This window comes from Taudactylus pleione, unplaced genomic scaffold, assembly GCF_031769625.1.
Source record: "Taudactylus pleione unplaced genomic scaffold, aTauple2 ptg000016l, whole genome shotgun sequence".
NCBI lineage: Eukaryota > Metazoa > Chordata > Amphibia > Anura > Myobatrachidae > Taudactylus > Taudactylus pleione.
Window position 1 is genome coordinate 38,158,014 of NW_028284418.1, and position 15,544 is coordinate 38,173,557.

The following is a 15,544-nucleotide window of genomic DNA, read 5'->3' on the forward strand; positions in this document are numbered from 1 at the left end:
GTCATCAAAAATATTTTTTCTATAGGAGAGTAGGCCAGGGAGGTGCAGCAGAAACAACAATTGTAATAGTTCCTAGTGTGCATATTTCTATGTGTAGTCCTCTTTATATATTTGTGTTTGTGTACCGTACTATACTTTTGAGCATTTCAGGTTTGTATTAACCACTTGAGTGCACAAACGCATGGGATGCGTCTGCAGCCAGGAGTGCTTTATATGACACTGCCGCATCCCATACAGCCAGCCCGGCCTGCTGCTTCTCCCGTCTGTATGGAGTAAATCACTTGAGTGCATGCGCTGTACCAAAAGTGCAAAGAGGGTAACCTAGTTCCCCCCCACCCCCCAAGCACATATATGCTGATCTCTGCAGATATCAGCTGCAACAGGGGAGACTGATGCTGGGATCTTTTGCCACTGTGTATGTAGGTGTACCCCTGTCTATATAAGGTCCCACACTTGACAGTGTATGTCAGAGCATAAACCAACCATGAAGTCAAAGGAATTGTCTGTAGTCCTCCGAAACAGGATTGTCTTGAGACACAAATCTGTGGAAGGGCACAGAAAAATATCTGCTCCTTTGAAGGTTCCAATGAGCATAGTGGCCTCTGTCATCCGTAAATGAAAGAAGTTCGGAACCACCAGGACTCTTCCTAGAGTTGGCCGGCCATCTAAACTGAGCGATCGGGGGAGAAGGGAACTAGTCAGGGAAGTGACCAAGAACCGGATAGTCACTCTGTCAGAGCTACAGCATTCCTCTGTGGAGAGAGGAGAACCTTACAGAAGGGCAACCATCTCTGCAGCAATCCACCAATCAGGCCTGTATGGTAGAGTGGCCAGACAGAAGCCACTCCTTAGTAAAAAGCACATGGCAGCCCACCTGGAGTTTGCCAAAATGCACCTGAAGGACTCTCAGACCATGATGAGACAAAGATTGAACTCTTGGCGTGAAAGCCAGGCGTTATGTTTGGAGGAAACCAGGCACCGCTCATCACCAGGCCAATAACATCCCTACAGTGAAGCATGGTGGTGGCAGCATCATGGATGTTTTTCAGCGGCAGGAACTGGGAGACTAGTCAGGATAGAGGGAAAGATGAATGCAGCAATGTACAGAGACATCCTGGATGAAAACCTGCTCCAGAGCGCTGTTGACCTCAGACTGGGGCGACGGTTCATCTTTCAGCAGGACAACGACCCTAAGCACACAGCCAAGATATCAAAGGAGTGGCTTCAGGACAACTCTGTGAATGTCCTTGAGTGGCCTAGCCAGAGCCCAGACTTGAATCCGATTGAACATCTCTGGAGAGATCTGAAAATAGCTGTGAACCAACGATTCCCAACCAACCTGATGGAGCTTGAGAGGTGCTGCAAAGAGGAATGGGCGAAACTGCCCAAAGATAGGTGTGCCAAGCTTGTGGCATCATATTTAAAAAGACTTGAGGCTGTTTCTGCTGCCAAAGGTGCATCAACAAAGTATTGAGCAAAGGCTGTGAATACTTATGTACATGTGATTTGTTAGTTTTTTCTTTTTTAGTACATTTGCAAAATTCTCAAACTTTTTACACGTTGTCATTTATGGGGTATTGTGTGTAGACTTTTGAGGCAAAAAAATGATTCCATTTTGGAATAGGGCTGTAACATAACAAAGTGTGGAAAAAGTGAAACGTTGTGAATACTTTCCGGATGTGTGTGGGGGAGGGGGCTAGTTCTGTTTCTGATGACTGTGTGAGGTGATTTTACAGTGGGGGCCTATGCACATCCCCTATATGGGGTTTTTTTTTTTTTTTTTTTTAATATATTTTTAAAAATACATTCGAAACTTTATTATATAAACCTAATCCTCACAATTTCTGACTTTTAAAAAAAAATTCTCGGTTAAGTGGTTAAGCCATCCAAATATGGTTATTATTGAAGCCACCCTCCTGCAGCTAAGCAGGCATTCAGAATGCGATGGCTTCACAGAGAAGCTTATATGAAAGTGTCAGTGAATGTGTTTGCTGTTCATGTGTGATCACATTCTGTTGAGTAGGCATCAATCCCTTTTGTTTAAAATAAGCTGAACCTGCGCAGTGTGAAACATGAGTAGTGATAATTCTTCTTTATAAAGCAAACAAAGCACTATGACCTTAAAAGCTACACAAAGAATTACAAACATGAGGACAAGTGGCAATTATTCCTGTATAGGTTTGTTGATAAGAAATCATAGACAGCTAGTTATTAAATAACTCTGTGATACTAAATCCTAAAACTGTAGAAAAGTGGTGGTGTTTATGGAATGACTTTTTATGTAATTACATACCTTTTAATAAATGAAATCCTTGTTTGGTTCTTTACAATTTCATTCTGTAGAAAACCACTTCTCTTAAATAAAGAGTCCGGTCACCAGGACTTGAAATCCAATTTTATTTATACAGTAAATTGGATAGCACTTTGGCCCTGATTCAGAGCCGGGCCCTCTGACCAGAGCGCTCGCTCTGAATCAGGGCCCACCTCCGTAAATATGGAGCGTCCTCCTGTGAGTCACCACCCACAGCCTATACGAGCGTGCAGGATGATGGTCGCGATGGTCTTGACCATCGCGACCATCACCAGTGCGAGCAGAAGCCTGCGGTTCAGTTTCTCAACCGCAAGGCCAGGAGTGATTTTGGCTCTATCAGAGCCAAAATCACTCCCACTGACATCACTAGTGATGTCAGTGGGGCCGGCTTCTGACCGTTGGACGTTCCCTTGGGAACGCCTCCGTCTGGCAGGCACGCCCCCGGCACGCCCACCAAAGGGGGGCGTGCTGTCAATCAACATCGACAGCACGCCCCCTTTGATCAGACACAACTAGCGAAGGAAAGTCCTTCGCTCGTCGCGCATGTGCACAACGGAGCTCCCTCCATCGTGCGCATGCGCAGTGCACACCATCAACCCACTTGCGAGCGGACAGCCGCCCGCGAGTGGGTCTGAATCAGGCCCTTTGTGCATTATTCCAACACCTGGGGGTAGATGATAAAACCTGTGCCCCTGTACCTGAAGGTTGTTGCTGTAACAATTTGTCAAATTAATTATTCCAGTCATCTGGGGAAAACCTCTAACAACTAAACTGGCATAGTGCTGTGCTAAAAGGAATGCCATTGGATGTGCGACTACATCTGGATATTTCTCGGATGTCTCCTGGAATGTGAGAGGTTGACGGCGCTTTGTGTCTACGAGAGAGCCAATAGCAGTCACCCCACCTATTCTCCAAATATTGAAGGGATACCTGGCTTGTTCTTTCTGAAGATCAGGGTTTGAAATAAATGGGAGATATAAAGTTTTGTAAGCATTTAAATTATACTTGTGGCGCAACACGTGCCATCATTTCCTAACCGATTAGAGAAGTGGATTTTCTCGAGGATTAGGTGAGATTTCTTGATCATGTAAATGCAGAAAAGACACCAGGTCTCACCCCCTAAAGAAACTCCCTTTCTAGAGATGTATTTGCATAGTTCTCCTGACAATGCAACCAATCCTTAAGATACCTCAAATGGGCAGCCAGATAATATGATTGAACATTTGGGAAATTAATACCCCCATTAGTAACTGGTTGTTGTAATTTTATGAGATCTATACGTGGTCATTTCCCCTGCCATATGAATCGCCGAAACAGAAATTGAAGTTGCTGAACATCTTTGGGAGTTGGCATAAAAGGCAAGGCCTGAATCAGATACATTAAGCAGTGATTTCCAACCCTCCAGCACAGCGGACAGTCCACCTATAGCAGACGTATAATTGAGGTCATAAAGAAGACCCGGCTGTCTCGGTACAGTAATCCTTACATAAGTAACAGAATCAGATTTCCATGTTAAATTAACATTGCAGTTTCTCAAAAAATTGTCTGATCCTAGGCAAAGTGCTACTGATTTTGGCCACTTAACCTGGAACCCTGAAATTTCTCCAAATTAATGTAGAATCCGGAATATCCTAGACATTGATTCTGTGGGTTGTGACACATATAATAAAATATAACCCAGCCGGTCGCCACAGTTGAGATGAAGAAGCCAGGAAATCTCCGTTAGCCGACGGAGATCCTGGCTTCTTCCCTTTCCCCCCAACTTTGGCGACAGGTAGTACTGGGCGTTAAAACATTCCCCTTTATCTCTCAACTCAAATATTTGGGTGGTGGTGTTACTAGAGACCTATCCCGCTTACTTGAGGCTAATTTCACCCCCATCTTGGACAAAATACGCTCAAACTTAGTCTTAGAAGTCCAAACCCTTCTCTTGGTTCAGGAAGATTCTATATCTGTTGCAGGCACTGTCTATTAAGTTGTTTCCCCAATTGTTTCTGGACGTACAGGCTCTAATTAGGGACGTTGTGTGGGGAGATGGTAGGCCCCGCTTGAGGCTAGACCTGATGTTTAGGCAAAAAGATGGGGGAGGACTGCGTCTCCCTAATATTCAGATTTTAGAATGGTCTAGAGTAGTGGTTCCCAAACACAGTCCTCAAGGCACCCCAACAGTTCAGGTTTTAGAGATATCCATGGTTGAGCACAGGTGGTTAAATCAAATTGACTGGGTTACTTATTAATTCACCTGTGGTCAAGCATGGATATCCTTAAAACCTGGACTGTTGGGGTGCCTTGAGGACCGGGTTTGGGAACCTCTGGTCTAGACTAGACACAACCAAGTGGGTGCAAATTGAGAACCAATCATTAGCGGTCCACTTCTTTATTGCTCCATGGCTCCCCACCCTAATTTGTTGGAAAATTCTAAGAAAGTCCCCCTAAATATCATCACTAACTTCCTCCTTTAGGTTTATTTAATGAATGATTCCCTCCTGGCACATTCATTAGAGTTTTTCAATCTTTGTATGATGTGGGACTTTTTCAAGTTGGGCAGCTGATGAGTGAGGGCAAAATTGTGACCTTCAATGATGTACATGAGCAGTGGAATTTGCTGTTGGGAGAGAAGTGGTGCTATCTACAGGTTCACCATTTCGTACAATCTCTCGGTCCTCCTGGGGCCCCATGCTTCGTTCCTACACCTTTTGAACAATTATGTGCCAGTTCCTCCATTCCAAGACTAGCCTAACCTTTCCTCATTTAATAAAATTTGGGTCTCCCTGGTTGGATTTTGCTGTGACACATGGTGGCGTTAGCACCATTGCTTTCGGGAGCTGTTTATTTATCCACTCGCTGACACTGATCTTGTTTTGGAGAATTATATCTATCTGAATTAAGGTTTTATGTGCCACCTAGTTCTATATCATTGCTGCTCAGAACAAGAGAATCAATATACCAGGAATATATAGTGTCTCCTCATGATTGAGCTCTCCAATTTTGGGCTTGATTCAATTGAACATGAGTTAAATAGCACCGGGAGGGAGCTTATGGAGCTATTTAAATCAGCGCGCTGTTAGGTCAGAGAATGCCCGTTCTCCTGCCCCTCGCGCCTTAAACAAGGTGTTTAGTTGTGAGAATGGGCATTGTTCGACTAAACTGCCCGGCGCGATACTGTTTCTGCTGCGCTAATGGCAGATAACAGCATCGCGCCTGTACTTTTGTCAGATTTCTGCTCACACCCCTGCGCTATTTAATTGGGGTTCAATTGAATTGAGCCCATTGTATCAGCCTATGTGGGGCCGTGAGGACCAGACTGCCTGAAATATCAGCCGGTAAATATCGCATGAACATACCAATATTTGTGGAGCACTCTTTACAAATCACGAAAATGTTTTTACCAGGCTGGATTTAATTTTTTTTTTTTTTGGTATTAATAAGATTATTTTTTTATACATTTGACTCTGGATTATTATATATAAAGAGGATAGATTGAGCAGTGCTGCCATTTGTTTTTATAGCATAAAGAAATGCTCGTAAGGAGCGTCAAATCTGTGGAGGTTCATTGAGGCTGAAAGGTAAGAAAACAATATTGTTCTATCAGGAGGCATAAAAGAGCCAGCAGCATCTGTGGGTATACTCAGGCCACCTAAACCATGGGAGAAGTGGCTGAAGTTGAGGATCAGCATCATCTCCAGTCTCCCTCTCAAATGGTAGTGGAGGGTGTTGGAGAATTTTCCAATGTGAGCTAAAGTGGGATGTGCAGCAATAAGAACGTGTCCAAACACATATCTATGGTAGATAGGGAGTTTGAGGTGTGGGTTGTATAGATGACTAGAGGTAAAAAGGGGGGGGGGGGGTTGGGGTGAATAGAGGGAGAGGTCAGGCAAGGGGATGAAGTCACAATTTACAACCAGATTTGCCAGTGCACCAAAAGAGTTTGTATGATGTGGTCATATTTTTTAATGATCTGGTTACCCAGTGAGGAGCAGCAGGACCAAAGCCTGTATGTTAGCCTTTAGAAGATATAGTTTGTGTTGCTGTAATTATATTCGTTTTGTGCTTGGAACTTAGGTTTTGTGTGAGATATGTAACCCGAAACCATGTTTTGTGGATAGTTTACAGTTGGTAGTCGTTACAAGCAATACAGTATGGATAACATGTACAGTAGATGGATTCCCTGGATCATATGATTTTACTGATAAACACCTGAACTGAGGAGAGGAAGAAAAGCACAAGAATTATAGGATCCTTAAACTTAAACACAGATTACATCATCACATTCTTGAAATGTGGAGAATATATATATTTTTTTTTTTAGGTTCATTCACTTACTGCAATCAACAAGCATGGTACTTATAATCTCTGTATCAATGTACTCTCCCCATTCACATATGGTCAGTGCTCTGCATGCACAGTGCATGTCAGATCTGATATGTGAATAAACCTTAATAGTTCTGCATGGAATGGATACTTGTGTGCTGTGAATACCACAATATTACAATGATGTCCCTCCATGGGTGTCACCAATTATTTTGCTCTAAGAAAACGCTATTAATGGCATCACTGACGTTTTCCTTCTGCCTCACCCTCTTAAACAGTAAACTTTCAGGGTTTACTGGTTAAACAGCTGCTTGTCAGTTAGTAATACAGGTTGAGTCTCCCATATCCAAATATTCCAAAATACAGAATTTTTTTGTCATGACTGAGATAATTAAACCTTTGATTTTTGATAGTCCAATGTACACAAACTTTGTCTAAGGCACAAATTATTAAAAATATTGTATAAAATTACCTGCAGGCTGTGTGTATAAGGTGTATATAACACATAAATGCATTCTGTGTGTATATAGGGGTTCTATTCCCAAGATATTTCATTATGGTATGCAATTATTCCAAAATACACCTGGTTCCAAGCAATTTGGATATGAGAGACTCAACCTGTTCCATGTTTAGACAAGGAAATATTAGTAAGCATTTGTATTATTTGTGATATTCTTTACACCTGTCTTCTTGCTCTTAGTAGAGTTTGTAGCAAATGTTTCAGGGCAGCTTGATAATCAGCTGAACAACTTAAACTCACATTTTTCTTTGCACAGACAGATGTGTCCTAGTACATCTAGCCTCAATGCGTCACATAGCGTGACTTGCCTGGTGTTAGCCACCAGTTCCCGTGCTACTCTGCCAGCATCAGGCGTCTTTTTTTTTTTTTCTTTGCTAAAAAATGCATCTAAGTCGCAATGCGACTAGGACGCACCAGCAGACTGTGCTGATTAATGTCCTGTAGGTGAGAAAGTAGTTGCAGTTGGGCGAATAGACGAACAGCATCTTTTCACTCTGCAGGGAGAGCTTTGGGGCTGCCCAGCATCTCTGTGAGTACTGGGCATGCCCCCTGCACTGACGAAAAGGGGGTGCATCATAAGGACATGTCTCCTTTTCAATGGCTATGGCCCCTTTTTGTGTGCACGCTGGAACCCATATTCATGCCAGTCGCCCTCCAAACCTGGCGGAACACTAGTAAGGCCATAACCTTAGCCCATTTGGGGAGACATGGTTCCTTCAAAAATGCACACTCACCGCTGAACACCCCTGGAGGAATTCTTGCTCCTTGGCAGTCTTCTTCAAATTCATCCTCTCTTCCTCCTCCTTTGCCCTCTCCCTTGCAAAGCAATCTTTCTTTAAGTCTCTCATTTCTTCTCTGTCCTCCATTCCCTGGCCGACTCTTTGCCACATTCAACACAGTCCTTTGCCTCCCCTTCTCCCCTCCCTCACTGCCACTGGCTATTTCCTTTTTCCCTTCCAAATCTCCTCCCATCTCTCTTCTGCTACCCTTACCACGCCACCCTCCTCTCCCTCTAGCCACCTACCCTTTTGCTAATATTGCCCCACCACAGGAGATGAAGTCCGTTCCCGTGTTTTATCCTCTCTCCACTCTACCTGCCACCCGGATCATAGGTGAAACTGGGGGGTGGTCTGGTAGTGCATCGGACCACCAATTAGCACAGTTTGCCTATCTGCCAGGCCCGGAGAGAGAGGGGGGGGCGGGGCCCGGGAGGCAGCAGTGCAAATTTGAGCCAGGTCTGCTGCATCTGGACATGGTAAAACAGTACCGGCGGCATGTCAAACATGAACAGCAGCCTATCAGGGCTGGTCCCCCACCATGTCTAGCCATCCCTGTGCCCCCAGTAGGTTCAGATCTCCCTGTCCTGCACTATCTCTTAGTCTAGCCCTACCTGCCCTGTGCCTCCCAGGTCCATATCTCCCTGCCCTGCATCCCCCCCTGTCTTCAATGTCCTGTGACCCTACAGTTGCATCTCTCCTTAACGTTACTGGTCTCAAATATATTGTCCCTCCACCCATCTTTCCTCTGTGTCCTTCAAACACCACTTTTCCTCTTGCCCTGTCCCTCATCCCACCACCCACTTTCATCTTCCACATCTCCCTTCATCCCTTCATCCCTTAACATCCTCGTCCTCTTCTGCTGAAGGCGATGGAGTACTGGCTGATGATTAGAAGCAATGTGGAGAAACCTAGGCATGGCAGGTAAGCACAATCTTCTGACTTAAATATTTTTTTTCCCTCTAATGATTCTATCGCTGGCGAAAACCTTGATGGCAGTAAAAATTCCCAGTTGTCACCAGTGAAGGCTTCACAAGTTTTATGGTGGTACTTTGTGGATCTGGCTTTTTCAATTTATTTCTTTATGCTCCACTGAGGTAGGGACTGATGGGAATGGCCTAAGTGCTGCGGAATATGAAAAGGGGGCATGTCTCAAAATCACACCCCCTGTTTGAGTGGCAACACCCCTTTTTTTTTTTTCAAACGCGCAACTCTAGAATATATTAATACAGGTATCTACATAATATGTGATACAATTTTTTTTTTCCAAGAAACAGTAACACAATATCTGATACAGGTGCTAAAACTAGGACCACCCATTACCAGTTTTGCCTATGCCCTGGAACTTATCCCCTGTCGCCTATCTTGTTCCCTCTCCCACACTTGCCTGCTCCCACCTTGCTCACCTCTTCAATCTATCCCTCTCCACTGGCATCTTCCTTTCATCCTTCAAACTTGCTCTTGTCTCACCTATTCTAAAAAAAAAAAAAAAAAACCCTGACCCCCTCCTCACTCTCTAACTACTGCCTCTTCTCTCTTTTTTCTCTTTTGCCTCTAAAATACTTGAACAGCTTGTCTGCAACCATCTCACCTGCTAACTCTCTGATAACTGTATTCATGATCCTATCCAACGTAGCTTCCACTCCCTAGACTCTTCTGAAACTGGCCTGGCCAAAGTCTCCAACAATCTCCTTTCGGGCAAATACAGGGGCCACTTCTCCCTCCTTATCTACCTGGTCCTCTCTGCGGCCTTTGACACCATGGATGACCTTCTCCTACTGCACACCCTTCAGACCATAAGCCTCTCTGACACGTCCTTTCTTGGACTCTGAGAATTATGAGTGCCACTGCTCTATCCCCGCATGCACCATTATCCAATAGTATGGGGACCCATTGCTGCTTCACAAAAATCTTACTGGCAAGCTGTTAGAAGAGGCGATCCGGCTTTTTTTTGGTGTTATACCTGGTGTAGTTTGAGCAGTGGCTCTGTCTCAGTGGGTGCTGCACTGATAATTAATGGGCACCCAATATAGCAATTCAATTGTTTTGGGAGCCCATTAATTATTGCTCTTGTCACACCCAATTAGACAGTGTTTAGCCACATATAGCAACTAAACCCATATAAAGTCTTGTTTAGGACACCCAAATCACTGACTTTTTTTGCACATTTCTGCTTGCCTCAGGAGGGGGTGAGCAGAAATGCCAGCGTCCAAACAGTTGGGCACCCAGCACTGGCAGCCGCCGGCACCAACAATTGTATCGCCCCCTAAATATTTAAACTTACAGATTTGTTTCAATGACACAAGGTAGAGCTGTATACAATATTTCGCAGTGAAGCTTTTTCTACTTGTATATTGCCATAGGCAAGAGTTTTTGCACACACTTAATATTTTATTTACAGCTGTGTAATAATGCTAATTATAGTGTTCACTCTAGGTCCGGTGCTGGACCTAGAAAGGGCATTCTAGTGTGCGCCAACCGACAAGGGGGTGTGGCCATGAGAGAAGGGGGTGTGTTTAAGATGCGCCCCCTTTTTGTCACTCTTGGGGGAGGGCCTGACATTTACGGACATGCCGGGCTTCCCCCAAGCTCTCCTATCTCTGTTCACCAGCGGTGATCGCTGCACTGCAATTTTTCACACCTGCGGGACACTGCGGCCCGCGGGTGGGGACGGCACCCTCCATGTTGTCTTAGCCTTTTGATATCGGGCGGGGCGCAGCGCCCCACTAAAACAGCCTAGCAGGAACACTATAATTTTTAGACGCTAGTGCCGGGATTTGTAACGTTCTTTTATCATCTGTTTTTTGTGGTAGGGAAAAAACAAACTCATTGCTGTGAGTAAAATTGCAATCTAAAATCAGTAAAAATACATTTGTTTTGAAGAAATTTTTAAGTTATAGTGTTTCTTTATAATAAGATTTACTTAGCAAGGAACCCTTAATTAATTGCTGGGAGGCTAACTGAACAGACGACAACAAAATATATTCTCAAAGGTCATATTCTTACTATTGCACTCTAAGAAAAAAAGTTTAGACACCCTTGGTCTACAGGCACATTTGTTGCAAATCCTTATGTTCGCATATAAAATAAAATTAATGTCTTACCCAATGTGCTTATTAATGTCTTTTTTTTTTTCTGGGATATTTCCATAAGAATATATTTTAAATACATTAAAGAGGATTTCCAACCAACAAGTCGCAACCTCCCCCCTGGTAGTGTCTTATGTGTCGTCCAGGGATTCTATTTAGGAGGATGCCTATTTAGGAGCAAAACTCCGTTTTGAATTGAGTTTATCTATAAAGCTTTTGCCATTTGTGGCTACTGCATATTACCCCATTGCTATTGGTCAGAGAATAACCATTTTGATTATTTTAGATAAGAGCTGGAAGACGAACAGTTGCGTTCGAATGCAAAAAGAATGGCAGAAGCTGTAGCCAGAGTAGCAAGGAGGGTTAACGAAGTGGTGGAGAGTGGAGGACACCATCTTGGTAAGTTGTTATCCATTGATTTTAGTAGTACATTTTCTTGTTTACGTAAAGAATTAGCAATTTAATGTTGTTAAAGACCTAAGTTAGCAATGCAGATGAATGATGAATTAATAATTAAAGTTAAAACCTGTATAGGAATTAAGATCACCAGAGCTCTCGATCTGTAGATGTGGGAGTGTCTATCTTATATTAATGGCAGTACTGTACTCAATCTTCTGTGTAAACTATTTCTAGCATCACTCCGAAGAAGCAATTATATATTTACTTACAGATTAAAACACAAGCAAAAGACTTGGGCTACGACAGTGGGTTGGACACTTGTTATGGAGCTATATATATATTAGTACACTGTGTGGCCAAATAATTACGACCAACAGGCGATATTATGAATCTGTATAAGACCGGCAAAGGTATGCAGAGACTAATGAAGTGTATCACTCATTAAATAATTTGAAAATGACGCAAGCTGACGGATTGCAAACGTGGAATGACTGTTTTCACAGCAGCAGTACGAGCTTTAGCAAAATGGCTACACTGATGAATTGTGAGAGCGGCAGTTGGTAAAGTGTACACGGAGTGGACCAGCAGATGATAAACTTGGTCTGAGCCCAAGCCCTGTGGTCGTAAATGGCTACTGTATGCTTGAGTGGGCAGACTTGTTCAGTCCCACAGACTGACAACAGTGCATCAAATTAGGAATAATCTAAATCGGGACCAATTCAGATGGGCTCTCAATGAACAGTACACAGCATATTACATCATATGGGCTACAGAAGCAGAAGGCCTGTCTGTATGCCATTGCAATCCCCTGCAAACTGAGTGATATTCCTCCAGTTTGCTCAGGAACACAGGAATTGGACAGTAAATGATTGAAAATGGTTCATGTGGTCTGATGAATCACGTTTCCAAGTACACAATGCAGGTGGTAGGGTGAGGATATGGAGACAGTGGCATGAAGGTATGGATCCTTCTTGTATCATCATGACGCGTCAGGTTGGCTGAGGCAATGTTATGGAGATGCAGGTTATCGCATTTGGGCTAATATTCCCTACAAAACATACAGACTGTAGAATCCATGTCTTGAAGAGTTCAAGCTTTATTCAGGGCAAAAGGTAGCCCAACAAAGTACTAACCTAGCAATCATAATAATTTGGACACTCAGTGTATAATAACGGGTGACTGCTTAAACTCCTGGATTACATTTGCTGTGTATAGTCCTAAAATGAATGAGCAGTGGTCCTCAAACTTTTATTTGCCGCTACACACTGAAGAGTGACATCCACATACTTGACACAAAATGTTAAAGATATAAATATTAATGTAAATGAATCTTCTTGTACCCAAGGCACCCAGCGGTTCTTTTCATACGAAACAATCCTCCTCTCCCTCCCCCACACCCGTTCTCTCTGTGACAGACCCCATGATGCTGAGACTTCTGCACTGCTGCGGCTGCCTGCCTGCTCCCACCTCCTCTCTGATGCTGCAGAATTGGACTTTATTTTGACAAGCCCCAGCAGGAGAGAGAGTGTGAAAGCACACGCTCCTTCCCTTGCTCTGCTGATTGGCCAGGGCCTGTCCTGTAGGTCCCACACTTTTTTTTTTTTTTCTTTTTGTTACTCCACTGTCGTTGTCCATGACACACTAAGGTGTAGCGACACACAGTTTTAGAAATGTTAACTAGAGTGTAGGGCAGTAGTTCCAAGACTGGGTGTGTGGCACACTGTGGTGCCTCGGGGCACTTGCAGGTGTGCCCCAGGTTGGTTGTCCAGGACTAAATAAAATTACTGTATGTTCAACTCGATCGGCAAAACCAGTGATAGTGGCTGCCAATCATAAAATATGTTGACAATCAGAAGCACAACCCTGTCCACTATCATATAACTGAACCAGGAAGCGAGGTAAGCAAAATGTACTTAATGTAATCATTTTTACAGATTTTTTCAATAAGAAACCTTTGTCCCAGGGGTGCCGTGAAAAGAATGCTGATATCTTAGGGCGCGGTGATTCCAGAAAGTTTGGCAAGTTTGGTGTAGGGTGAGATAGTAGCGCCCTCTAATGTTATAAATATACGATTCAAATGTTCAAAAAATGGTCAAACAGAAGTTATTCTTAATTTTGAATTCATATAAGAATCAATTTACCTTTCTGTATATGTCTTTACGTGTCATAGGGGATCCTACATTGGGTTTGAATCACATCTCCATGGTATTTAAACCATAAGAGATGCAACATTGTGTAATACTGAGGGTCGAAACTAGGTATTTGAAGGCCCCGTAGCAAAAATGTATATAACACATGTTATATCGGAAGATGGGCCCCCCTCAACTCTGGTGTTCCTTAACTGCTGCACCCCTTGCAACTATGGTAGTTATGCCCATGCAAATTAGACATCATGTCCTGCTTATATGCCAGAGACTAAGGGCCTGATTCAGCAAGCAACGCAAGTGAGAGAACGCACGGTGCGAGCAGATATTTGCAGTCTGTGAATGCATCGCATTGTGCTTGCGCGAACAGGTTTCTGAGTATGGTAAGGGCTCACTCAGAGTACGCAGGGAACCCGCAGAGACCTTCGATGTTGATTGACAGAAAGTGCCTTTTGTGGGTGGTGACGGGGTGGTCGGCCTAATGCAGGCGTGACGGTACAGGGGCTTGCATAAATTAAGCTCAGCGGTGCCGCACATAGCTGGGCACCTCTCTGCGTGCAGGAATCTCAAGGCTGGGGCAGGGCCAAGTCTAACCTTAGCTTACACGCAGCTTCGATGGCACTTGATGTTCCCGATATTTGCGCTGTCAATCATGGCATAGGTGGACGGCTTTATGTTTTGCTGCGGTCTCTGTGCGTATGCATTGATTAGCGCATTCTCGCAGCAGCTGGGTGCGTGCGTCTGATAGCGTGCTTCCTTGCTGAATCAGGCCCTAAATGCGTTATATTTGAATTGTATATTTATTTATCACACTAGAGGATGTGCTCTCTCACATGTGTAATGTTCTTCTAATTTCTCGCCAGGCCTGAGCAGGTAGACCGCTGTTTCCCCTCACGGGCATTAGACTGCGTCTCATATCAGTCATACTGTCCCAGCATAAGTTGTAAGATGGTAGGGCTAGCGGAAACATGGTCAAATATTGATGTTCGTAGTGTGATCAGATTTCTGCATCCGTTGGGCAAGTAAAGTAGCAAAACTCATGGGATACCAGTATCTAAAGGTAATGGTACAGTAGGTGGTATCACCATACTGTGACGGCTTGGAAATGCCCAGACCTGCAACAGTTGTAATCTGATATCTCATGTGTTACTTTGGACACTGCCTGGACTGCTCGTGTCAATCGACGTGAATTATTGGAGTTTGAACAGGGCATGATAGTGGGCGCCCGATGAATGGGACATTCCATATATATATATATACATATATATATATAGCACACATGTTCACTGGAGTAACGCGATGCAGGCTATTACATTTCCCTCTATTGTAGAAGATGCTTCATTTTATAGCTCCATAAGCCTGTTCATCAAACTGCAGCTGGAGATCTGTCACTGGTCTTTGGGATTTCTTGGCTCAGTGTAAGCTGCCTCAAGATTTCAAGGTGTTCCTGCTGTAGAGCTGTAATCTGTGTAGGTTTTCATGGCTTAAATTCAGCTTCATGTGCTTTTGCTCAATCTTCTAGAGTATTAGCAGAGTCAGCTAGTTTCTGCAGCTGCTCTCTCTTTCTCAGATTACCCCATTTTTTTCTGAAGGTCCCCTTCCAACATGCTCTTTACTTCTCGTATCTGTTGAATGCAGTCTACTGGTCCAACCTAGTCTCAAAATCAGGGGCGTATATCTAGTGGGTACAGTGTGTGCGGTGCACATGGCCCCCTGGGTATAGGAGGGCCCACACCGCACACCCTGCACCCATACTTTTTTATACTTCCCTCTCTGAAGTCCCACGTCTGCCATAGTAGTGCTACACAAAATGCCTGGAAAATGGCCGCAGCGGCCATTTTCCTGTTTTTTTTCGCATGCGCAGTAGGGAAATCGACAGGAAAATGGCTGCCGCACCATTTTCAAGGTGACTAGCGCATGCGAAGTAGACTCCGGGCACAGACTAGTGCTTGGAGTCTACTGCTGCTGTCAGTTTGCTGGCGGCCGCCGGGGAG

At 44.0% G+C, this 15,544-nt stretch overlaps 1 protein-coding gene across 4 annotated transcripts in view; it reads left to right on the forward strand.

The window, feature by feature from the left end:
* LRRC20 (leucine rich repeat containing 20) overlaps positions 1 to 15,544 on the forward strand; it is a 654,368-nt gene that overhangs the window by 12,872 nt on the left and 625,952 nt on the right. For all 4 annotated transcript variants that reach the window (XM_088475705.1, XM_088475713.1, XM_088475702.1 and 1 more), the window contains exon 2: positions 11,294 to 11,406. In XM_088475705.1, the coding sequence (XP_088331831.1) occupies positions 11,337 to 11,406 (70 nt within the window). In that variant the 5' untranslated portion in view covers positions 11,294 to 11,336. The remainder of the gene's footprint in view (positions 1 to 11,293; positions 11,407 to 15,544) is intronic.